This window comes from Camponotus vicinus, unplaced genomic scaffold (assembly GCF_025532165.1).
Source record: "Camponotus vicinus isolate PSW18456_S1 unplaced genomic scaffold, iyCamVici1.0 SCAF_12, whole genome shotgun sequence".
Taxonomy (NCBI): Eukaryota; Metazoa; Arthropoda; class Insecta; order Hymenoptera; family Formicidae; genus Camponotus; species Camponotus vicinus.
This window is the reverse complement of record NW_028141948.1, coordinates 17,205,086-17,232,640: the sequence shown is the minus strand read 5'-3', so window position 1 is coordinate 17,232,640 and position 27,555 is coordinate 17,205,086. Positions and strand designations below refer to the sequence as shown.

Below are 27,555 nucleotides of genomic sequence, written 5' to 3'. Positions count from 1 at the left end.
ATGGTGAGCATAGAGCCGAGTTTAGTCTTGTGCCGCGGTGGTCGTGGTGGTCGTGAGCAGAAAATAAGTATAGAAGATGATGGACGCTCGTAGTAATTCCCTCTAATAATTGAAATGTACCCGACGGACCGCGCGCGCTCGGCCGGGCCAGTTTGCGGTGCATGCGTACGCTATGTAGGGTTGTGATGCATAATTGCGCATCGCCATCAAGTCGAAAACTAATTTCGATTTCGCCCGCGCGCCGGGGACAAAACGCGAGAAGGAGAGAGACGCGTTTCTCATGGAGAGACTTTGTGGATAAAATCGGTTCGTTAATTGCGACAGGACTCTGAACGAGATCTACTAACCGTCGTTGGCGACAGAATCAAACGAGGAAACCAGGACGATAGGCGGAACGATAACGTAAGAGTCCGAGCCGATAGGGGTGACGTAGCGGGTGGGTGGCCCCGCCAATATGCCGTCGTCCATACATCACGTCGGAGCGACCCGACAAACTGGGGAAACCTGACCAGAAATATGATGTCATTTATATGGTAATACATCGGAATCCCGTCATTTAGATACTTCGATGATTAATGCCTCCGACAAGACAGAGCCAGCTGCTTCTCTCCCTACTTGCCTCCATATCGCCGCTATTTCCTCGACTTCTGTTTTCGCTGAAATTTCGAACGCTATACCCGCCAAAGTAAGCGTCGGAGAATTTATGTCCTTCGCCAGTTGTAACTATTGCCATAAGCGGACGACAGTTTCTTCGACAAATATCGGAAAACGTGCGAAGAAGCTCTCTCGCAATTAGCCTTTCTCGTCGAACACGACGCGTACATTCATCGATATCCGTTGAAAGCGACAATAGCAAGCGAAATTAGAAGCATCGAGGATTCATGGAGACCGAGAAGGAGAAAATTCACAAAAGTGACGATAGACTCGGTGATCAATCACGCTGCGGGAACACGCGGATGCCGAAACATCCCTGCCTGCTTGTACCGTACAAAGGCACGATTCGACTCTTAAGCTCCGACAACACCCTCCTTGCCTGGATCGACCGTGCCCTACACCCTCTCGTTTGCCATCCCGCGGACTGACATCCCGCGGATACCGGTAACTCATTGGTATTCCCGCGCGGTGCCCGCCCCTACGAGGAACCTTACGAAAAGTGTGAACTTAATAAGGAAAGCCTTCGAGAATCGGACCATTTTTGTCGTGCCATTTTTCTAATAAATGACGATTTTGCGATTCGTGTCGCGTCGCGCGGGAAATTTACGACAAGTCAACTCCAACAAACAAATAATCGCCGAAAACATTATTTCTTTTTTTTTGACGATTCGCTCTCGAGGAAAATTAATTACAGTAGGAACGAGAGGCTACGGCTTGTCGGCGGGAAATATATATCTCCTGTATGAAAAATAGCATCGGACCGAATCCTCGGTCAGTCGCTCGCGGTCTCGCTTTCGATGCTTGTCGCGGATATCGGAAACGTTGAGCCGCTTCGGTGCCGCGGCACAGAAAGATGACAGCGCTGAACTTAGTGGGTAATTGTGCGGTTAGGACCCTTCTTGCGGTGTAATGAAGGAGTCGTCAACGAGGCCTATCTACACTCAATTAGCGTGATTACACGTTCCCTCCTTTCATCGTCCGGAATATCCCGCTGCGACACCACCGCGCGGAAGGCTGGGGTGTAATTGCGTGACACGCGGTGCCAAAGCACGAACCGTTTCCGAGATTGAGCGTTATAAAGCGTCGTAAAGGCGCCTCTATTAGTGGCCGATTATTTCACGATCATTTTTCACCAACAAAGTATTTTCGACAGCCTAGAGAATTTCAATCTCTTCGTTATCACTCGTTTAAGATATCGCATCTCGTGAGCGTGCAATAGGAGAGGTATTGAATTATTATTAATTTTACTCATCTAATAATAAAATGAGTAATTGCGAGTATAATTAGTAAAGCAACTACTTTATATTATTTTTTTCTATAAGTTATATTATTATTTAAAATATAAGTACACACAAACTACATATTATCGTAAAAGCGAGTATCTCTTTTAAAAGAAGCAAGATTTCATCAGTGAGAGATTATAATTGATTGGGAGAGAAATTAGTGAAATTTTAGCATAATTTTAATTCGAGAGATTTGCGTTATAATTTTCTCCTTTTCGATATAAATTTGATATAAACTGGGAAAAGATCTTGGCAAAATCCTTCTCCAGTCTTGCCTGCCCTCGTACAGCAGTAAGTTGTACTAGTAACTTGCTTACTCTCTCCTTTGTCGGTACAACAGATTTCATTTATATGACATGACAGATGAACAGATGGTGTATTGGAGAGAAACCATATTGAAACGAAATATACGTCTTTTAAACGATTATAGATTCGACAAAGAGAGAGAGAGAATGGACTTATTTTTAAATGGAATTTTTAAATATTACCATCATTTATTATATCGTAAGAATCTTATTACATCTAACAATTTTGCATTATTTATAGAAAGAGAATGGGTAGATAAATATAAGTTTACATGTATATTTATATTATAAATATTTTTCATATTTGATGATTAATTTTTCGTAAAAGATTAAAATAATAAAAAGAATTGAAAATATTACTTTTCATGATACATTAATTTATTTATGTATATTCATTATATGTATAATTTTACATGTACATTTTAAAGAATAATTTTATAATTCAACAAATTTTACTCTTTATTTTATATAGCAGCGTAGGAACGTAGGAACAAAGAGGAGGGGGAAGGAAGAAATATCATAATACGTATCCCTTATATCGCGCCTGAAACGTCTGATTAAGACTCGCGTAAATCCCATTAGGGTCTAATACCTAACGCGTAATATGTGCTATATTTATTTGGGGTCCTCGGTATTAGAGGTCGATGTCTTGATGATATAGCGAGACACATGGTAAGCAATTTGTAGATGACATATCCTATCATGTACGTACAATATGTTCTATATACGATTCGCGCGACATAATAATGATAATTATTAATATATGTGAACTCATGTTATACAAATGTGAGTAAAATGAATTAGTTCATTTATATAATATAAAGAGGATAGCCTTCTCTCTCATTTACACATAAAAAAAATTTGTTTACGCGGGTTGCCATCTGTCAGGTGCACAGTCGCATCGTGAAAGCGAAAAATGACATATATCTACAATGTATTTTGCTGGACAAAATTCAAAGATTTAAGCTATAATTTAATACAATGATGACAATTGTTGTAATAATTGTAAAGCGTACTGTTAGTTTCGAAAATATTGGCTTTTAATTGCATAATATGCTATATACATATATTTGTGAACGTGAACAATAGCGAATGAAATAACGGCCGATAGAGGTATGCGTCATTTATAGAAGCTCCTCATAAATATTCGCTACTTTACAGCAAGGAGACTGTGGTGGAGAGAAACGCCCGAGAGTAAGGATATCGCTCGGAAAATATGAAATGGCCCTTTAAGACTGTTACTGCCAGGATCAGAATATTCGGGAGCAGATGGGGAGTTGTTCGCCCGCCTCTCTTATAACGCGTAACATCGGTCGAGGAGTTTAAAAAGCTATTTCACGGGGGCGGCAGGGTGCATCTGTTTTGAAAATCTCGCGATTTTAAGAGACACCAGGGGGAAGAGGACTAGGGACGGAATAGACAGACGCACGACTTGTCAGACGTTTTAAGGGCTCGCGTATCCCCCCGCAGTGTCGCACCCTAAAAATCATTGGATATGCCAAGAGTCCTCGTTACACCGCAAAGATACCTTGCGGAATCGACTGTCAACACCAACTGTCGTAGGATTGGCCACAGTTTATCTTTTTGCAGTCATGCATATATTGTCAACCCGATGTAGGAGGAATGTAACTGCTCGTAAATTGCTTGTAAATTTCCAAGTTATGACACAAAGTTTTTTTCCAACATTTTTAATAAAATTATTTAAAAAAAAATTTCTGGTGAAATGCATTTAATGCTAATACGCGAATAAAGATTGCTCGACTGTTTCGCGTTGACAGCAAGATGCCGCATTTCAGTTTGGATGTCTAGCACGACAAGCATCTAAAGAAAATCCAGAAAAAATGAATAATTTTCGAAACATTTTTTATTGATATCAATAGAAACCGGAGTGACTGATTAGTGCAGAGGAAACAGAAATATATTAAATTAAATACGGGAGAGAGAGATGCGCTTATGAAGCCCATAAGGGAGACCTAATGCTTATACGGATTCAGATTAGGTTGAAGAATTATGAAGCGAGTTAAATCAGCCGCGAGATTAGATCGGTAGGTACTGTTATCTACCTCGCTCCCTCCAGTTATTTGCTACATTAAGATAAGAATTCTCTGGCTAGCATCGAATTTGCGCTGACTTATAAGCGCGGTCGAAGGACAAAATCGCGCGCGGGTCCTACATATTATTACAGATAATGCTAAACAAGAGTATATACTCTCTCTGCTACACAAGAGATGCATATTCACTAGTCTGACGTTATTTTCCACGAGATATGCCGGAAGCGTTTTTCCGAGACGCACTCGAAAATACGAGACACGCATCTGAAAGGGACGGAGCGCTCGATCGATGAAAAGTGGACGGCATTACGGTGCATTTTATCGAAGGAAGGAAGGGTCAGCTGACCGGGTCCGAGCGTCCGAGCGTAAAGGTATTCGAAGCTCAACAGCCAACTCCGAAACGTACCGAGGGAGGAAAATCCTCCAAGGGGTGCTCCGGTACGACACACCGGGCGCGGAAGAAAAGACCCTTCCGGCCTTTCCGAGATCGCAGGGTGCGACACCTCATTTCCTTATCTTTAACAGGCCGTTACTTCTCCGTGCTTCGTTTCTCGACGCTCTTTTATCTGTATACCCGCGGGAAAACGAATCCTCTCCCCTCTCAATCGACGTGTACACCGCGCCTTCCTCGGAAAGGGACTAATTAGCGAAATTGCGTTTCGATCGCGGTACAAAGTCCGAATGTAACGCGTGTTTACTCCGCCGTAAAGGATTGCCACAATGTCGTATCTCGTATTGTGCGGTAAAGCAATAAACATTTATCGTGATTTTCTCTTAAAAAATAAGATTAGAAAATCATCGATGCATCCATGCGTTGCATCGTGAATATAATAAAAACGATGGATGATCGAACGAAAGAATTGCGAATATACGTGGCGTGTATCGATAAGATACGATACTGGAAAGCAAAAATCATCAGTCAGGCCGAAGATCTCCGGTCGAGGGTGAGGTGTCCGTCTGGTGTTCGCCCGCCGGCCAATAACACCCCATTCACCCTTACCGAGTCACACACCCCGGAATCCAAAGTCGTCGCACCCTGTGAAAAATGATCTTCCCTAAATTGCTCGCTTACATGATAAATATACTACTCTCGGCGTACATATTGCCTCGTGTGTAGGAACCGTGTCGCATCGACGTGACTGTTTGTATTATACATTTAAAGTTTACATTTTATTATAAGTAACTTTACGTTACTTTTGTAACAATCGATATAGGAAAATGTAATAAAGTTCATTTTACAAATTACACAAAATTCAACACAGATTTCTATCTACAATGTTGTGTTGCATATTAATGTATTCGAGTATTCTGATGTACATTTCGGAAGAAAACTTTTTCAAAGCTGTTTTCTGTCTCGACTTTTGTCGCGAATCACGGATCGTCAAAGTTCAAAATGAAATTGATAAATTTATAATGAATTAAAATTGTCGTCCTCTTGTCGCTTTTAGTTATACAACATGTGAAAAATGTGACTTTTTCGCACATGTGACAATACGAGCAATCAGCTGAGAGCGCTGGATTTTTTTGCATAATTAATACACGCGTGTGCATTATATTTCAGAGTGCTTATTGTTATTCCGATATCACACACATACACGCGTCCACAACAGTGTGACACAGAGTACCGTTACGACACCCCCGATACTGTTACCTCGAGAAGAATCTGATCTCTGTTCCGATCTCGGACGCTTAAACAGAGATGTAAGGAACTTGTGGGAGTCGCAGGTATAGAGATATAATAATATATTACCGGACGCGTTGCTCTCGCGCCGTTACTCTGTTCCGAAACGGGTGCCTGTGCGCTCGTAAAAATGAGGAGATGGCAGCGCAGAGATGAAGGAAAAGAAAGAAAAAAGGAAAACTTCGATGCTGTAACGGATTCCTCTATCATCGCATCGCCTCGGCTAAGCTATTTTACGACACTGTCCCGGCGCGTGGATCAGATGAAACGTTGGCTGCACACGCCACAGAAGCGGCGTAACGTAACGAAACGTCAGTAACGTATATCTCCGCATCATCTCACACCGGCCGGGGAGGACGCGTAGTAACGCTCTCTGAATTTCCGTAACATTTCAGATTTTCTATATTATTCCGATTCACATTTCAGCGATTTTCCAACGAGATACAAGTACGGCTTGATAAAAGCGAAGATACTCCGCCGCGCGCGGTAGCAATAATTTTAATATATAGCAGAGTTGGTGGCCGCAAAGTACAAAGCACCACCGTGCGGTTTGCGGCTGGACGGTCCGATGCGCGACGTAACAAGGAAATGGTGCAATTTTCAACTACATACCAACAAGTCTAATGTGTATTATGCGCGTATACTCGATATATACACAGATATATGTACGTGTATATGTGAGCGAGCGAAGAACGGATCGCGATGCGAGACCATGTATATGCCATTGTGTCCGGTAATTCTCGATATCCTGCCGGGGAAACCCGCTCGAAGGGGGAAGGGGGAGAAGAAGCGACAGAAGAGGGAAGGAGGGAATCGTGGATCGATCGTCGCGGGGACCGGGGATCGTAGATCGATCGGCCGGGCATACCAATCATTGCCATAATACGCGCGCGCATCGATGACACCTTCGCTATCCATTCCACCACTTATCTTCTCTCGGCCATTCCTTCTGCCTCCACGGCACGATGATTTCCTTAACTTGTACGAGACGAATCGCGCGCGCAACGATAAGGTCGACGGAGCACTTAGGGATCATCATCGGGATCGCCGTACGAGTAACGAGACCGCGGACGGAAGTCGTACATGCGTCTGCATAAGGGCTCGTTTCGCGGAATATTGCGACGTATGCGAAATCCTTTGCGTATTCGAGAGATATCAAGTTGAATTGGAAAGATTTCGATTCTCGAGATCGAATTCTCTTCCTTTCTTTCGCGCACATGTACACGATTGGACTTTTGTGTATATCTTGCCGTCCGGCACTTGAGGGTTCTTTGCGGAAGAATATGGAAAATTGATTCTGTATCTTCTCCCTTCCTTCTTACCACATCTTGCTCCGACGCTGCATTAGTTATGACTCGGTACCCTCGCGAAAATAATAATTTAATAATTATCTCCACCGTGCCGCCTGTCGAGCTTGTCCATTTATTTTCCGCATAAGAGATACAGACGTAAAATGTTGGCGACAGCGCTTGATAAATCATCTACGTGTAGACGATTAAATTGCGGCGATACCTTTCGGGAAGCGAGGCGAATGGCGTGAAAAAAAAATACCGTAATAAAAACGATAAAGTTAGGGAAAAGAATTAGCGGTAGGAAAGCAGTAGGAGAGCCGCCGAAGAGAGAATACGAGGTCCCTTTTACTCGTGTACTCGATGAGAAGCGGCTGAAGAGGGTGGCACGACGTTCGTTAACGCATTTCCAGCAGTCTGGCACCGATTGGTGTGGGTGCGGTCGTATACTCCCTGTCTCTTCGTTCCCATTTCAATCTCCAATACCATTCATGCGTTTTGATGTAACCACCTCGACGGTGACGACGTGGACGACGTGGCTGCGCGCGCACGCTCACGCACGCATCGCGTACAAGCTCATAAACAAAACGACCGCGTTTTATTGGAATGTCAAAGCGGAATATTGGTATTCTTCGCGAGGACTCCCCAAAATATGTACGTCCGCGAGTCGCATGCTAATGACCGATGCGGGAGCTCGGTACGAGAGGCGAGTATCGGCCTCTCCTCTCTCGCATCCGGTTGTCAGCGCGAGTCGTTAGATGACTGGCGCCACGGCGGTTGATAGCCGCTTGGAAACTCACCTTTCCATTTCTAACTTTAGCTCTCTCGAGCCCGGGGAGCGACGTTTCTCCCCTTTTGTCCCGCATGGAAATCGCGAATGGCCAAGAAATTGCTCCTCCGACCTAAATAACGTCCGCTACGAATTCAGCTGTCTTTGATTCGTCCGTACATGTGTAAATATTGGTCTTTCTCGTCCTCATTGTTATTTTATTTCTTCTTAATAATCGCATGTAAAATGCTTATTAATTTTTGATTACTATTTTTTACTTTGAGACAAGGTATAAATTCGCGCCGAGCGATTAAAATCATTTCTGCAACTTTTGTACGCACATGGCAGCATAGTGCAATTTTATCACGCGATCTTATCTGAATCGACAAGAGTATAAAATGATACAAATTGATCGATACGATTGATTTAATAGACGGACGCGTCGAACGACTATCCAATAATCGTCTAAATCGTCGCGTGCAATTTCCCTCGTCTTGGGGGAATTTTTCCGAAGAGCAGTTTTATCGTAAATATCGACACCCCTGGTTGAACCTCCCTGACGAAACCTACCATGTTGTTACATGTCGATCGCGCGATGCGATCAATACGGAAAATCGCGATACACATGTATACTCGGCAAAGACGAGAAATATAAATTTACTTTTGAATTTTTTTTAATGCGACTATCGATGTATAATAGCTAAAGTAGTGTTTGTCGCGCTGAAAAATACAAGCGGCTTTGTAACACCATTTATGTAATATATTACGACGCGATAACCATCGCGCAACGCGACGATAACGATCTTGGGTTACGATCCTGTCACCGTTTCCGTTGTATCCAATCTTGGGCGGCGACAATTCGCGATAACGATCTCCGTGTTTCGCTCGCACAGGTGGAGGATTTCGGAAAATTGTCTTCGCGAGAGGTTTGTCTTAAGCGCGACTATTTACACGCAGCCATTATAACGGGTCGTTAACGGGTCGTTTCACGAAATAAGTTATCAGAGCGATACGCGTTGGGTAAGTACGAGGGATATAAATCACGGATATGCGAAAACAAACCGTCTTCGAGGTTTGATTAAGATATTAGAGGGTGTGCGGAGAGAGAGACGCCCTCTCTCCCCCTCTTAATTTGAATCGGTATGTATAGCGACGACGATACGTAACGTAATTGTCGTAACCCGATCCCGTATGGTAATTCGCGTAGGCGAGCGGGTTAGCGTTGAACGAGAGAATGTTTAACCTGCTCTCGCCGGAGATGCGCGTATTGTTATTTTAATAGGCATTATTTGATTTTAAAGTTCAGTGAATGCCAGTGTGTTCTTGAAGGGGGATGTGATTGCCTCGCTCGCCGATATAGGGTCCCGAACCCTGTTATTTCCTTCCCCCGATCCCCATTTTCTCTACCGCTAGTCCGCGCTTGCCCCGCTTGTCAATCTACGACACGGCACGCTTGAAAGTCCAAAAATTGCTGCGTTCTCTCTCGCTGCGTGCGCAAGAATGCAGGAGGCGGAAACATGATTATTTTCCTTGCTCGAGACCGATCGAAAGCTTTCCGTGTCATTCGTCGTCGCGAAAAAAGACGGTGAAACTAAAAGACGCATCTCGCGATAGTAAACGTTAATAAATAAATTCTCGGCGGGCCTTTTTCGATGTAAACTTTTAAGAAATCTTGCTTATACTATTTGTGCAAAAAATCGCACTCTCGCGAAAGAATCACTGGATCGATGTACGGCGTGTTCGCTCCTTCCTCTAAATTAACGACGGACTAAGAAAGGTCTGTAGGATCGCGGCCCCGGTTGATTTGCTACAAGGGGAATGAAATAGGCGGAAGCGAAGGGTGATCGGGCTACTAAATTCGCGTCCAGTAAATAGAATCTAATCAACTCCAGTTGCGGCCGGTTGGTCAGATTTTCAGTGAAAATGCAGCCTTTGACGAATTCCGCTTCACGATTCCTCAGACATTGGGTGCGCGAAGTAATTTCGGATAGCGCTAGAAAAGTGTCACATTAGCGTCGGTGAAATACGCGTAGTAGCTGACGGTGACAGAATCGTACCGTCAAAAAAGAGGAGAAAAAAAGGTAATATCCCGACAAGAATGTGCACGCAGCTCGCGTCGTGAAAGGAGCGGCGGCGAACGAGGAGATTACTCCGGCCTGCGAGCGAAGATGGCGAGGCATAATTAAGTAGCGCGACAGGGAGGGTGCCAGGGTGGCGTAACTACGAGCGCTTTTTTCCGAAGGTCCTGGGGCGAAGAGAGGAGCAGTTTTTTTTCCTTTAATGTTAAAAAAATTACGCTAATATGTGCGTGCCGGGCCGGCGAAAGCAATTTGTTTCGCTAATCTTTCTCTCTCTCTCTCTTTCTCTCGACGACAGACGTAATTGAAACCCCGACGCAATTATGAATCGCGGAACAAGGGGATGGCCTTTATACACGCTAATGTCTCGCCTCTCTTATTTCAATATGTTCGATACGTGGCGAAATTTTGATAAACGATCGGAGCGTGAAAAACTTTCGTTTTACTTTGTTATCTTGTGGTTTGAAAATTGACATGGACAAAATATCGCAAATTGCATTAATATTGAAGATTATTATGAATTGTACGGAATCCATATTTCTGTCAAAGATCTTTCGGGTATATGTAAACAGAATTTATGAAAGAAGAAACAGAACGATATTCTCATTAAGCGAAAACCGATGGTGAAATGAGCTTAGCCATTACGAGGCGACGGAAGCGGCGCGGTCGGAAGAGCCGTCACGAAATATTTCACGAGGACTTATCTCGCGGGAGACAGAGAGCGAAACTGTTCTCGCTATCAGTGAACTTTTTAACTCTATTTATTTCGCGCCGCGGTGCGAAGATTCATTCGGTTGTTATTATTTATTACCACCGTGTCGCGCGCGCGAGCTTTTCCAAGAGGGTTGGCGAGCAATAATCGCCAACAATAAACGCGAATCGCACTTGATTATTATGATTGTCCGACTCCTTTCTGTAGCACCCTCAAATAACTTCGTTTCTCGTTAGTAGCCAGGCTCCCCTTATGCCGTGTGGAAAGCGGAGGGAGAATTTGGCACGAGAGGCGAAGACGCGCGCGAGAGAGGAGGCGGACAGAGGGTGGGTCGGGGAAAGACGGGAGGGATGACAGCGGCGGGAGAAAGGAAGAGAAAGACAGAGAAAGAACGATGCGTTTCCGCTTGTGAGTCCGAAGGTCGGAGGGTTGAATGACAGCGGTGCAATTTGAAAAATTACAGGAGCCGCATACGCTTATGTACGTTAACCCTCGTACCCCATGGATATCTCGTGCCCCGTGGGCAAATATGCTTGCCTTTTCGCGATGCCGAGACATTTCTGCTCGATATCTCTCTCTCGTCCATTCGAAATCGACATCGATCGAAGAAGGGAATCTTTTTTTCGCGCGAGTATCGTCCAGCAAGCTTCTAATTTTTGTATTTTTACACCTTCTTGTGTCTCCAATGATATAATTGGAATTTATCCCACTTGTCGATGTATCCCACAAACGATACTCGCTTTACGTCGCGATATTACCCTTCCAGTCTACGAGTAATCGGTATCCACAACTAACAATAAGTAGCATAACACGCGTAACTAGTTGGAAGGGGTACGTGCAGCCGGCAAGCGGCGCTCCTCGCTCTTGGAAGGCCTCGATCGTAATCTTTCTGTCTCAGATATACGTGCGTTCGGGTACGTGTTTGTCGGAAATTGTCGATTACGACACGGAGAGAGGCGCCGGACCAGTTTATTACGGACACGTGGGAGGACTTGGCGCGCACGTAACACCGTAGGTAATACGTGTACCCGAAGCGGTGGCAGTGTTCGGCGGTAACGCCATAAGATAGGGTCTCATTATTGTCGGTACAGCGTTCCTAAATTGCCGCCCCGAGCCGAGAGCGGTAGACTAACCGGGAGTGGAAGCGCCCGGGTTTTCGTACGACTAACTAACGGTGGACCAATTAACTTTCAATTAGAGAATGGAGATAGCTCTTATCGCGTCCGCGGTTAGCGAGGGCCGGGGTGGCTTTTATGGGGCCCTTCTTTACCCGACGGCCGACGTTTATGTCCGCACTGATACATTGTCCCGGAAAAGGGTTAGATACGAATCGTTATATACGTATAGAGGCGATATTATCCGATTGAAGAAGCAGGCGATTAACCAGCGAGTTAATGCGACGGAGAGAGCTATGTAGCTCTCCACCTGTACCTGGAGTTTGCGCGATCCGATAAAGATTGCTCGAACGTGATCGTTGGCTGCGATATATTTAGAAAACCAACTAGCCATAGTTTGACGTAATCCAAGGGAATCTCTTCCTCGTTCGATATGTACGCACTTTCGTGATGCATCTATTGTTTTTCCGCGGAATATTAATTAATTGAGTGTCAATCGAAACAAATTAGACAAAATTAAAAAATATTGTGTTTAATTTCTCGTTTAGGGAAAAAGGCAACATAACGTGTATATATGTAAAAATAATTTGCAATAAATATATTAGTCATCGAAAAGAGACGCACAACCAGTAGCACGGGACATCCATATGTATGATTATGAGAACGGAGTTATCACCGCGAGGCACTCTCTCGGTAGAAACGAGCCCGCAGCCAAGTTCATATTTGTGCATTACGCTCACGTGCAACGATACAATAAGGAATCCTTCGTATCGGGGATGCATGCTAAGTATACACGCAGCGCGCGAGCTCGTCGCGTATCTAGCAATGCCGATGCGTCGTTTCCCGTGCTAGGCTTCGATCGTCTTGTAGCAGGCTAGATTCTCGTCGCCCGACTCTAGAAATGCGAACAACCGCCTACATTTTTACCGCATATAAACGATCTCCGTTACAAAAAAATGCGCAAAAAATGTACTCCTCAAAGATCCTTCTCTGTGTGTCTCTCGTATACGTAATTAGAGTCGCTTTAATCCTAGAACGTTAAAGAGGGAGGTGAAAAGCTCTCCGGAGATGACTTGAAAGTTCCATCATTTTTTGCGTTAATTTTGTAGTTTTACGATCAAAATCATATGTAGAAAATTATTATTGCAAAAAAGATATACCATTATCTCATTTATGTCGAGTATTTTCCTGGTAGCTGCTTATTTCGATTATCCGAAATAAAACGCGTATTTATTTTTCTTTTGATATAATTAAATAATCATGAATATTGAGAAACGCATAGAATACTTTCCAAGTGAAATTAAATCGAATTTTTGATTAACTGATTCTACTTATCATCTCAATAATATTAGATGAGATTAGATGTGATTATAAAATTCAATGATATATATTAAAATTTATATATAATTTATATATCAAAATCACAGGGGCTGTTTCATAATTTATGCTCATTAATTACAGAGCGCTTTCTTTCAATGAAAAATATATAATATGGAATATAAAATTCAGTTATATATCAGTTATTTCAAAGATCAGAATATTCGGATGTTGTTTGCAATTTTAATATCTGGATATTCGAATCTGGATATTATTCAAAGTAAGTAACTTGGTAATATAATTCCGAATTTAAGTAACAAATAAATAACCAAACGTAGTTGGGTATAAAGACAGAAAATTTATTTGATAGGATGCTAGGACTAATTCCTAGGCATGGAATAGCTTGTAGACCTGATTCGCGTTAAGATTACACGTATATGGGAGACCGTATCTGCGATCAATAGATGCATCGAACTACAGAGATTGTTCTTGGAGTTTGTTCGCGTAATTAACTGCTCGGGTACACCCTCTCTATCATTAATATTAGCGTTCTCTCGTAAGTTAATTTAATCTCAAATCTCTTTGAAAATTTCGACGGCGTGTTAATCGCTCCAAATTTTTTTCGTTGCAAGAATTAAATTAAAAAATGTGGAAAAATAAAAGACTTTTAAATATGTAATCGACGATATTGTTAATTTCGTCTGTGAGTTGTATAAAAATACAATTACAAGATAAATATTAAGTATTTCTTTGTAGTAAGCAGGCTACGCAGAATCACATGTACCTAACAAATTGATACATCGATCAGAAGCTGAAAATTCTTGGCTTCCATAAGTACGAAAGGCTTGTTCGACATTCTCGATAATGCCGACATCATGGCGAATAATATTGGCCGCACGCACACTTAGTTTATACATAAGTTTTTAGTCCCTTCAAGGATATCAACACATACATTAAGTGTATAAAATCCTTTGATGAATAGTTAATTTTAACGCACAATGAGTGCATTTTTTCGGAAATTTCAAACATTCTTCAATTTTTTAATTTTATTTAATATTGAACCATAAATATATTTTCAATAAAAAATTGAAGAGATAGATGAAATAATTCTTTCCGACTTAAATTTATCCCTGAAGAGATTAAAGTAATTTTTATCCATACATATACACACACATTTAAGAAATAATTTATCACTGCGAACATACCTGTTATTAACGACGTAAATATAATACTATATATTAGCAATCATGGTCTCGACGGGGGGGGGGGAAGTACAGAAATGAAAATCGCACGAAGAATCTTGTCGGAGCATACTCGATGAAGAGGAACGAGGTTGCATCGCGTCGCATAGCACGAAAGAGAGGGAGCAAGAGAGAGAACAACGTCGGCTCTCGGAGCGGAGTGAAACACCACGATCGCGACAACGACGAAGCCGAAGACGACGACGACAAAGTCAAAGATGACGACGACGAAGCCGAAGACGACGACGACGAAACCAAAGATGACGACGACGACGACGACAACGAGGACGACGAAGACGAAGACGAAGACGACGACGACGACGACAACGTCGACGAAATAAGACAGGATGGTGGGCGGATGCGCGTCTCCCCAGGAAGTCAGTATCCAGCAGTATCGTTCGTCGGGCAGGGCGTTTCATGGGCGGGATAACTCCGCCCGTTATTCGGCGCACGCTCCCGTTATTCACGTACTCTCCCAACTCTCCTTCGTTCCTCCGCGTCCTCTCTGTGCGCCGGCGACGTCTCGTGGACGGTACAGTCCCATCTAGTCGCTCGCACGGTCACGAACGGCCCGGGACGGTCGTTGGTTCGAAGCTCGTCGCGCTTCCGTTACCCTCTCGATCACGCACCCACACCCCCTCCGGGATTTGACAGATCGCGTCGCGGGCGATTCGAAGCAGCGCCGACGGCGATGACGAGAATGGTCGTTTCGGTTTCCGTACACGGGTGCCGATTCGAGTGCCGGTTTGTGTATCGCGTGGCACGCGGGTGAAGAGTGCGCGCCGATTGATAGACTTCTGTCTTTTGATAAGTGCCAACATAAGTGACACTGAGTCTGAAGAAAATGTTGCCGTATCAGGTGGCCATGGATTACGGGGGCTTTCAACGTCAAAGCCCGGTCGGGGTCGGTGTCGGTGTCGGTGTCGGCGGACCCCATCAGGGGGCCGCTGGGGCGCTCAACATCAACCCCGCGTTCACGCACTCCTGGTTCGTACCGGCGGACCTCTGTGTCCCGTACAAACAGAGTCAGGGTCCTCTCCTCGAGCCAGGGCATGTTGTTTCTCTTATACTTATTTCTCTAATTACGTACGCTTATATAGTTATCGTTAACGACGTCGCTGCATCTTGGACGGCGATCGACCCGGCGATCCAGCGCGACAATTCTCGTCTCGAGATTAAACCATCACGTATATGGATCTATCGATCGATCATTAAAGATTTTTAAATCTCTTTTATTTTCTTGTAATTACGAAACGTAAACGTAATCTTATTGTCCAAATTGTGGTTTGTAATAAAAAATGACACACCTGGATCTCCAAAAATAAGTTTCGACCTGCTCGAAAGGTAAAATTAATATACATTGAGATTTACATCTTTCTTTGATTCTAAACCTTTCTTAGAAGACAAGTAAAAATAGAGCTACGTCTCGAGATGAGAGACGAAATCGATCGTGCAAATATCTAGCAAAGATCCAGGTGTGTGTGAAAGATAATTTGAAACACTTTACGTGGCGGGATTTAATTTTACCTACCCCCGAGAACGCGCGCGAGAACGTTTAAGAGATACTCTTAATCCCAGTGCGTCATTTATTATTTATGCCTCTCTTGACGTAATCATGTCCCGTTCGACAAATTACGTAGGTACGAGGAGCGGTTGACATCGAGAATTTCCGCGGCCCTTCGAAATCGGATGGAAGGGCCGGCCGTAGTACAGGGTACGGTCCCAAGAGAGCTCTGTCACAGTGAGTGGATAATGGGAATGGTGATGGGTGGCGGTAGGTAGGTAGGTATAAGGCGCGAGGGTGGTAAACCAATGGGGGTAGACGAGTACGTCACGCCGCGGCCGTAAACCCGATGCGATATCGGAAGAACGCTGATGCTGACGGGGCAACCGGGGGAGCCGTCAAATGTTACCTTTGGCTTGTCGCCCTTATCTCCTTTCCAATATACCTCTATTTTGATTTTCCGACATCGTACCGGTAACGAACCAATCGCGCTGATGCGACTCGACCTGGTCCTTGGTCCTTAATCGTGCACGTTGCATCTTTGCGAAAAAGTTTTCTCTCCTCGCGTATTTTTTTATATTTGGGATAAAATATGTTTTATATATTTTTATTTTTTATTCGAATTTTTGCAATTTATTGCACGTTTAATTAATTGATGCGATGCACGAAATTTCATAATTTTCTTCAACAAGAGTTCCGTGCGAGTAAAATTTCGTAAACATTTTTGCTCTACTCGACAATGTAATATCGTGAACGATTAATTATTCAGATTGAAAAATATAATAGTGTGAGAGAGCGTCAAAAAATCACAATTAACTTCGACCCGGAGATCAGTGACCGCGGATTCGTATCTGACTTTGGCGACGAGACCGTGTCGCGCCACGGGCTCACGTTCCCGGAAGTTAAGACACCAAGCGCATCCGGATGCGAGCCACGGACGTGAGGCCTTTCGAAACCCCTTGCTTTCTCTGTTAGCTGACTACTTAACTTTTCAGTGGATGTCCATGCCTCTGCCAATTCGATCTTCTTATGATATCATACATGTTATATTATTTTTATAGATTGAACTTCTTTTTTTGTATGTAACATTTTTTTGCATAATTTTATTATATAATGAATTAATTATTATATAATTATTACATAATATTATTAAATGTCTTTAAAAAAATTTATGGTATTATTGGCATATATAGTTTTTCTACATATATTTTTTTTCTCGTTGGCATTATTTTTCTAAATTCGCATATTATATTACTTTTAATTTTTTTCAGTCGTGTGATGAAAATAAATTGATTCTTTTTTCTTGTAACTTTTTATAATTTTATATTAGTGATCGTATATTATTAGAGTATCGTATATTATTAGACTAACAAAATTATTGCTTTCGTAAAGAATGTAATAATATTATTAATACATATATATATATTATTTCTATTTATACATAATTAATTCATCTATATATTTTATCTCCATTGATAACATTTAAAATATTCGTAAAAAAACGCGCTATAATATTCTTTCCGATCTCTCCGAGTCTTTCAATTGTAATGATAATTAGAAAGTGACCTCTTCGATGAATTTTACCTGGATATTAATAGAAAGGCGCAGTGCAAAGATGAAGAGCCAAACCGCACAATTCGCGCTGTAAACCAGACTTGATATTGGGGAAAGTTTGCGTCCAAAATGTTAAGGAAAGAAGAAACAGCTCTTACAAGTGCATTTACCGAAAGTTCTCAGGCTCGACCTCCGCTCCTCCGCATCGGGAAGCTCATCACGTAGACTTTAAGCCCTCCCTTATCTGCGCGTCATCAGGAGCCAACTTCCCTCCGTCTCTCTATCTACCCGCTGTCTCCGTCTCTCTCGTTCCCTCAATTTCTGTCTCCTTTTCTCTCCCTCCTTTCCTCTCCCCCTCGCCCTTTCGCTGTCGCGCACATCGCGACTCTTTCCATTTTTTACCCTCTCTTTCTTTTCCCTCCCTCCTCGCGGTTTTATTGTAGATGTGTATGCAAGCATGTATGCATGCGTCGTGATTTACGTCCGCGGATGTAGCGGGATGCTTTATAGTGCTCCCGGCGTTATTCTTTTTTTTCTGTTTTTTGTTTCATCCGCTTTCATTCAGATCCCGCCCTGTTCTGTGGAAAGCACTTCACTTGTATCTCGCGTTGTCTATCGTATGTCGATGAATATTAGAATACAAAGGATACACACAGAGTAACTTATATAAAAATGTTGTAATAATAAATTAATCTCGCTCAGTAAAATGATATTTATATCGAAAGACTCGCGCGCAAAACTCGAAAATTGCGATACAAACTGTAAATATTGTTTACACGCAATTGTTTCTTTTTTTTTCATTTTATTGCATCCAACGGCAAAGTGTCCTCTCTAAACCTTGTATTCGTAATTGCGCAACACGCTGCGAATTTACACACGCGACATTATCTCCTTCGCACTCGCTTATAAAACTCGGCATGATTCAAGCGTTGCATCATGAATGAAATCGCGGACTATGGTCCACTAGAAGCGAGGGATGTATCGTGAATAATTCATGACATCGAATAAAAACATAAGCGGCGAAAGACAAGCGGTAGCAATACTTTTTCAGCGGCTTTTGCGAAATCGCGCCGATTCTATCGTCATCGGCGCGATTTCTTCGAAACTGGCTATATATCGGGTGAATTTGAAAGGTTGCGAAATAAAGCGTCGCTATTGCTGGTGAAAGAGCCCTCCGCCTACCTTGTCCATGACTGAAGTTTACGAGACGCCGGTCTCGAAATCTAATCGCCGCGCGCGTAAAACTTATTCCTCGCTCCTCGTTATCGGACGGTCAGCGGAAATGACATTTTTCGTCGAAACGCTACAAAAGCCCGGGCATCCGATAGCCACCCTCGGCCCGGCGGGGCCGCGAAAGAAAATTATGTCGAAACTGGAGCCGTAACATTAGGAGCATTGTATTGTTGCGCGAGGCTACGGCTCTCCGGGGAGTAGGTTGGAAGGTCCTTTTCCGACTCACGTTCTCTCCTCTTCGCGCGCGCATACACGGAGACGCGAGAACACACAGACGCGGAAATACAGACGGAACGGGACATACCCTCAGGTGGTGCTTGGGACCGGCAAATGAATCGTTTAATTGAATTAGTCGATGAGCCCGCGTTACGACGCGCATTATAATTTCTACGGTTGCCAATACCGTTCTCGCTTCCCTTGTCGCGAAATCATATTCGGAGACACTGTCGTTACCGGGGAACTTTGCCGTGTATACGGGATTACGTATCGCGCAATTTTTTTGTAACGATAAAAATAAAAATTTTATGCCAAGTGACACAATCTTGGTAGCCGATAAATATTCAATCTTGTGAAAAAAACGAGTTTTTCTTATTTTGTTTTATATATTGTGAGATCGTGAGACCGTGAAATCACGATGTAAAGAAATTTGAAAGATATATACAAATAATATCTATTTAAAAATTCTTATCTCTTATCTTTATTAATTGTAAATAGTAATTTTGTAATTATAAATAGTAAAAATATAGTAAACTAATATATTATACACATTTTTTAAAGGTAACTTGCTCGGAATTTTCAGGGCATTTTTTACAAGATTTGAGTAGACGTGTGATATTAAAGAAATATATTATAAAATAGAAATAATCCCGAGCAATCTGGCGCGTATGTATCGAGTTCGCGAGAGCTTTCCACGGTCACGAATTCCATCGACATAGGGAAACGATGTTATCCGCACGGTAATCTGGCCGATTATTACGCGCAGCTGCCATTTCTCTCGTATCTCTGGAGCGGTGGCGACTCGACGATTCGAATCCGCGAAGAAGGAAGAAACGGAGGGTTGCGGATATCCGAGGGGGCGAGAGCTCGTCATAGCTCTCTGCTGAATTATTGATGGGCAGCACTTTGAGAGAAGGCGAAAGGACGCTACGTTAGCGGCGCGCCTTTCTCGAGGATCGCCAAGGATATACCGGCGATGGTTGCGTCGAAAGGGACCACTATCTCCGGTCCCGCGGGACTTTCGGGACTCGCGAGCCCTCGCCGCCACCGCCGCCGCCGCCCAATTCCAACCAATTTGACCGAAAGTTGGGCGTAATTTTATTTTCACACGTCTGCAGACGTCTCGAACCACGCGAACCTGGCCGAACGGACGAGGGCGGCCGTGCGTTTAGGTCTAGCTTTTCCAAGTTCCGTTCCTCTTGGGGGATAGATTCGGTCAAAGGAAACTGCCCCTTCGTTCCTTGTATTTTTTATCTTTGCCAATCATCGGAGAGACGGCTTTTAATCGTGTCGTTGATTTGGCTAGCGTTTCCGTGACGGAGAGCGGTATCTTTGTATCAGAAATAATATTTTTTTCGACGTTCGATTTCATTTTAAGAACATCGATATTATTAAACAGATTCTTTCCAACAATTGTTTTCCAACTCAAATTACTAACCGTTACGTTAAAAAAAGACTAGAATTTTTGAAACACCGCGACAATGTAAATATGAATACGGAATGTGATAATGCGACTACATCATGTTACATCTCGTTGCCGCTTGTAGAGAGCTTGAGTGATGAGATTAGTCGCCTTTTTAAAAATGTTGGTCTGAAGGTTGTCTATAATGTACCTAATAAACTGAATTCATTAATTAAACGTGGAAAAGATAGATTGCCTATTAATAACAGGACTGAGGTTGTTTACAAGTTAAACTGTAAAAATTGTAATATGTCATATATTGGCCAAACAAAAAGACATTTAGGCACTCGTATCAAAGAACATTGCAACAACATTAAATTGCACGAAAGCAATCTTTCTGTGGTTAGCAAACATAAATTGGAACTTAATCATGACTTCGATTGGTCAACACCGGTTATTCTGCATAATGAGAGACATGTGAGAAAGAGAGAAATTGCTGTGTGTGTGAAATGTTTTTCATCAAAAAGTCTGACAACACACAACTTACAAAAGGACACTGAAAGTTTAAACGATATTTATGATAGACTAATAAAGGTGGTTTAGTCTTTCTCTTTGTGTTGGATTGAGAGGTCGACATGACTTGACACAGTGATTTCTTTATTTCTCACCACGTATTAGTTACCTAAGATAATGTATGTATATGATTTTTTTCTTCTTTCTCCATTTTTTGGTCACATTTTATTGTAATTCATTTATTGTTTATATTATATGTAATAATTTCAGTTCACTTGATAAGGACCAAAACCCATGGTCGAAACGTTGTGAATTTTTCATCAATAAATATTGCCGGTGTGGTCGATTAAATTACTTTCATTTATTTTATCTACTGGCGACGTTCAAGAATTTATCATTAATATTTTTTTCTCTCAAGTATATATTATATTAATATTGAGAATGTGATGTGTGTTTGATGTAACTGAAACAAGTAATCGCGGTACCAAAAGTAGAAACAAACTCGAATGCAAACTCGAATACAATAGTCTATCATTCGTTGAGAACGCGGCCAAGGGAAGAATCTGTCATTATCCCTTTGGGACGAAGACGAAAGTCTGCCTGTAAACGAAACTTTACCGAGGACAGAGGGATCGAGCGTCGCGGAATGTCTGTGAAATACCGAAACAAGATTCTGACACAGTGGCAGCTTATACTATCAAGAGGAGGGATGCTCTCTTCTCCCTTTTCTTCCGTTTTTACGACTTCCGATCCCTGTTCGCAGCCGAAAATGGTCATAATGGGTTACCATCGTGTTGGCATATCTCGCGCGAGGGAGAGACAAGCTCGGGTAGATAGGTAGAGAAAGTATACCGGTGTTTTACAGTCGTTAAGCGCAATAGCGAACGAATAAAAATCCCATCGCGTTTCGAATCATTTCGGCTCCAGACCGCGACAGACGCTTCCACCAAGCCTCCGGTCCCCATCGGAGAACGACGGAAGTTAGTTAATGGGCTAAACTCCTAACTCTGATGCCTTCCTGGGGACAGATTTCGCGCGCACAGTTGCCCATTTTTCGAACAAAAAGAGTTAATCGCCGTTCGAGATGGGAGAAGCAAAACGCATCTTGAATCTCGCATTCGCGAAACACGAATGACATTGAAAAAAAAAATGTTTTTATCGCAATCTAATAAAAATTTTGCGTATATTCTGGCAAGAAGCGTTTATCGCGATTCACTCGCGCGGCGGATAAAAACGATTCGTACCAGAGGTTAATGACCAAGCGCTATCAAGAGGTGCGCATAGATTTCGTGCAAACGTATCCGCCGTTTCATTGGCCGGTGGTTTACAGTTTTAAATGTAAAACCGGTACCGAAGGGCCGGTCCACTGGGGCGTGGTTACGTTACGTCGATGTTCTCTCGCGGATACATTCGCCGGCTTGTCAGTAAACACGGGCTTCATAGCGCTTTTGAATAATGTATGCCGGTAGCACACCACGACACACACACACACACGCGCGCACACACATATACATACATACACACACTATCGCCACGCCTCTTCACCTTTATACCTATTTGCGCGACCGCATAATTTCAGCTTCGCCGCCGTATGTATCGCACGCTGCGCGCATTTGCGCGAAATAACTCCCACCCCCGATGTAAGTTTGCCATTAAGAGAGACACGTCGCGATACGACACGTGCGCAAGGATCCCTTAAAAGGAACGCGCCACACACAGGAAGCATGGAACGAATTTGCGGGCCGATCGCCGTCTTTCTCTCTATGACCAACTTATCACCCCGAATCCATAAGCGTCGGGATATTTATCGAACCGTTAACGCTTCAACCGATAATCCCGAGTCGAATAAAAATAGCCGAGCTCGTAACGCTCTCGTGCTCGCAATTCTAATCGAGGATCGAGTATATTCGTTTGTATTCGGAATTATTTCTCTGGGGATTACTCTGTATACTCTCACGCAAACTGCCATCCACATGTATAATAACGTTTACTTGTAATCCGTCGAAGAAATGCATTGTTTCGCCGCTGTAACCGCTGTGCGTGTGTGTTTGAATTACAGCATCTTGGAGTTGCGCAAGGAGAAGAGCCGGGACGCGGCGAGGTCGCGACGGGGTAAAGAGAACTTTGAGTTCTACGAGCTCGCGAAAATGCTTCCTCTACCGGCGGCCATTACCTCCCAGCTGGATAAAGCCTCCATAATAAGACTAACGATCTCGTATCTCAAACTCCGCGATTTCTCCAGTCACGGCGATCCGCCGTGGTCCCGCGACGGTCCACCGCCCAGCAAATCTGTCAAAGGTAAGATAAAACACGAGTCTCGCGATTCTCTCTCGCTCACATTCCTTAATTTGTCGACGGGAAAATCATGGATTCTGATCCCTATCTTACATTGAATTTGCAATGAAATAATTTTTATTTTACATGTATAATTAACGAATATAACGCGAGAGATTCTCCACTTACTCTTACTTGTGTCATCCATCTGTCAAGGGCGATAGAATATCGCAATTTCGAACGAAACATTTTGTTTTAATTTATTACGATAGACATGTAATCCGAGTAGTCGGCCGAATGAAGATATATCTGCCGATGATGTCTCTTGATGGATCAGCGTTTAACCTCCGGAAAGGGGGAGTCATCCAGACTGTTAATAGGGGGGATCAGGACCCATATTCCGTGAACCTAACTTTCTCTCCAGGGATAAGAATAAGAGAGGAAGTCAGCCGCGTTATAATTCCTTTACGCTCGCGTCGTCTGCAGTGGAGTAGATTGGTATTGCGGCAGACACGCGCGAAATGTATCGTCATGCAATATTTCATCGTACGTGTAATACATGTATTCTTGATATTTTCTGACACATATACTGATATTAATAATTTAATATATTTCACAAATTAAATATATAAATTGGAGAAGAAATAATAGAGTAAAAGTAAAAATGAGGGAAGCAACCGCGTTATAATCGCGTCAAAGTCAGCGAACACCCGACTTGTCTCCAAACGTCTCCTTGATAGACACGTGTCTCTTCTATTGTCAGACAGAATCGATGCGTTTTGCCTCGCGACACTTGTGTAACATAATTCGATTTATAACAATGTGCCTCGGATGAGAAGAATTTTTCGTCTTTATATCGCATCTTTCGCAACTACATAAAATACTTTTGTAACACGAAATGAAAACTATCGGGGACACGTTAGGATTATATCGAAAAGATTGGACAGTCGCTTCCTTGAGGAAGGCGCAGGCTCGTCGGCGATAGATCGAGCTTTCAGATATCCTTTATAATTCCAGTGACCATGCAGCCGGCGAGAGATTTCTAGAGATACATAGTAATAGAGAATTGTCGGCAATCATCGAGCGATAAGATCGCCGCGGGCCTCTTTCATTTTCGTGCTTCATTTAGCGAAAAGGGGGTAGAGCTACTGGCTTATTTTAGTGCACTTTCGCTTCGTCGCTCTCTCGCAATCTTTTTCTTCATTAATGTGGATATACCGTTCGCTCTATCGTTGCTTTATGTATTTCACGGGCTTTATATACGGGTCAAGTGGATTTTCAAAGAAGAAACAGACTTTTATTATTGATCGGAGATCGCGAAGAATAAATACAACCCGTCTACTCGATGAGAGAAAAATCCTTTCTCCACGAAGAGAAATCGTAAGGACTGCATTGTCGGGAAACCTTAGTCGCTCGTAGCCGCCGCATATTTTCGGAGTGCGCAAGGGTGGGTGCTGGTTGAGTTAATATTTACAGTGCGGGAGGGTCGCGAAAAACGTTAGAGAGAGGTTCCGCACGTACGCGGGTACGTATAAAGGCTTAGGTATAGATGCGTCTCTCTCTCGTCTGCCACTATCCGCATGAAAATCTAATCACGACAACCCCTATACGCGCGCAAGGCCTCGCGTTACCAACCGCCAATGTAACTAAACTAACGAAATTGAGTTAGGTGCCGCGCATCGCTGCCGCAACTCCTCGTCAAACTAAATCCAGTGCCGCCCCTCTTCTATTCAGTGCTCCGCATGTCAGGGCCAGCTCTCCCGTTACGAGGACTTCTCGACTTAACTGAGTAAAATGATTTGAGATTTCGAGAACGGTTGATTCGCGAAGTATTCGGCTAGAATAATCGATCGATGGGCCAATTACGTGATATTTGTCCAGAAATATCGCGCGTACGGATATTTTTCTAACTGCCTAAAAGCAAATACGCGCGGTCAAGTTATATTTATCAAAATATTATGATAAATGGCGGAGCAACGGACGCGAGGGTTGGTCGAGGTGCTAAATTCATCTTCGACCGAAAGATGGAACGCTTCGATAAAAGATTAAAAAATATTGACGTACTGTTTAAATATCGATAAAAAGGTGTAAGATGCTAAAAGATCAATTTCCAAAATTCTTCAAAAAAATCCTAAAAATAAACTTTTCATCCTGCTAGAATAGACTGGGCCCTTGAGTACGCGAGAATTCGTAGACGCGTTGACGAAAGGGATATTATGATTAGAAGAACAAAGGCATTCGTCGAGACGAAATCCAGTTAGATTAGACCCAGAGTTCGGTCTTATATATACGGTAGGAAATATCGGCATTACCTTGTTGACCGAAAACCCGAACTACTAGGGTCAGTCCGACGAGTCGAGCCATTCCGTCTCTCATCCCGATGGACTTACGAGATTAAGCGGTTCGCGCGCCAAGTTTGATCGAGTCTTCTAAGTCTTTCATTACGGGGCTGCTGGGGAGCGTAGGATTATTATTACGGTAAGAAGTAGCCTGCGTCTTGTTTGTTAAACGAGGGGAGAAAAGAAGGCGCAAAAGGGGTCGAATTCAGCGCGGCGTGTATATCGCGTGTGAGTCACGTATCATTGATCAATCGAGGATACCTTTCTGGATAAGCGTATGCCAGTTCGTCGTAACTGTCCAACATTACGTCACCTGATACTTGTCTAAAGAAATTTCTGATCTCCGAGCGACGTAAATAATAGTCGACGAATCAAATTGTATCGATTTAAATATCCAAATACAAATTTTACTACACAGTCTGAAACGCTATTATAAGAGAAATTCACATTTTAATTAAAAATGATAAAAAGAAACTATTCGTATCTCTATATCTTAGACGTCCTGTGTTGTGTATTAATAAAATTTTCATTCACAGGTGCTAATCGAGTCAGATCATCGTCAAATGCAGCAATAGATCATTTCGAAATTCATCAAGGTACCCACATATTACAGGTAAGCTTATTTGCTTGTCACGTCACAAATAATAAATGATAATGCATTTAATGAATTAAATATTCTCTAAAATTTTAATATATTCTTTTTAAATATCATTACACATCGCGAGCTTTTTGTAAATTCTCCAATCAAAATTGTATAAAGCAATCGAGCAAATATATGTGAAATGTAGAAAAATGATATCAGGACCGATATAGAGATTTTCTAAAATCGACATACTTTTATTTCTTGATAATTAAATATTGTAACTTTTTTCAAAACTGATGTGAATTTATTCCGCGAAATTAGTTTATATCAGAAAATTTTATAGATAGAAGACGCAGCATTCTCGTTTATATGCTAAGTCAGATTGTCGAGAATTATTAAAGTTCACAATTTTTTTTTTCTTTAATGAATTGTATATTCTGAATAGTGGTAATAGAATAGTATCTTTTTTATCGACAATATTACGTTATATTTTACGTGTGTTTTTAAATCTGTTGTATTTCTATTTAAAAATATTTTTCTCCAAGTTTTTATCATATTTCTATAGTTTTCAACAAGCATATCAATTATAAAAAATATTTCAAATATTAATCGTGCATTTTTAAAAAAGCTATTTATTTAAAAATAATTTGAAGATATCGAATCTCTAATATAATCTGAGAGAGTAGTCTTCAATAAAACTGTATGGATATAAATTTTTATTTAAGACTTTTAAGTCGAAGGCTAGAACCAAAAAAAAATTGTTGAGGATTATTAAAGTATTATAATAAAGTATATCTTTTCTCCATTAAATTTTTCAATCAGAATTATTAAATATCTATCGGATACGAATATAAATATGCATACATATATTAAACATATGCAAAAGATAATTCGAAAACGTAAGATTATCGATATTCGGGAGACTATATAAACATCCGAAAAGCCTTCGTATCCGAGAATATTCGATCCGAAGTTCCTCAAGTGTCTCGTATTTTCTGTCACTAGTCCCTGGACGGCTTCGCGATGGCTGTCGCTGCTGATGGCAGATTCCTGTACATATCCGAGACCGTTTCGATATATCTTGGCCTCTCACAGGTAAGCGTGGCTCGTTGTAGCGAAATATCGATGAAGCCGGGTGGTGGAGAGACGGGTGGACGCGCGCGGGTTAGGGGTGCGTGGGAGAAAAGTGATAACGATAACGAGAAAGCGAAAGCGAATAAAAAGCAACGCGGGCGCGCCAGCGTATACGAATGCAACGTGTACCATCAGCCGGAAGGCCAGAGATAGTAGAAAGGTATAAAGGTATATGGAGGGGGAGAGGGAAAAAGTTGACGGAAGAGAAGGAGGTTGAAACGTTGAAACGTAGTAGTGGTGATGCTGGTTGGTGGTGGCGGGTGGTGGTAGCGATGCTGGCAGAGGTAGAGAAAGAGGAGGAGGAGGAG

At 42.5% G+C, this 27,555-nt stretch overlaps 1 protein-coding gene across 7 annotated transcripts in view; it reads left to right on the top strand.

The window, feature by feature from the left end:
- The window catches only part of LOC145963229 (uncharacterized), a 120,071-nt gene that overhangs the window by 85,027 nt on the left and 7,489 nt on the right, over positions 1-27,555 (top strand). For 6 of the 7 annotated variants that reach the window (XM_083084951.1, XM_083084950.1, XM_083084948.1 and 3 more), the window contains 3 exons: positions 22,977-23,215; positions 26,067-26,143; positions 27,119-27,208. In XM_083084951.1, the coding sequence (XP_082941077.1) occupies positions 22,977-23,215; positions 26,067-26,143; positions 27,119-27,208 (406 nt within the window). Of the gene's footprint in view, positions 1-22,976; positions 23,216-26,066; positions 26,144-27,118; positions 27,209-27,555 lie in introns of those variants that run through there. The other variant, XR_014436102.1, reaches the window with a different exon arrangement.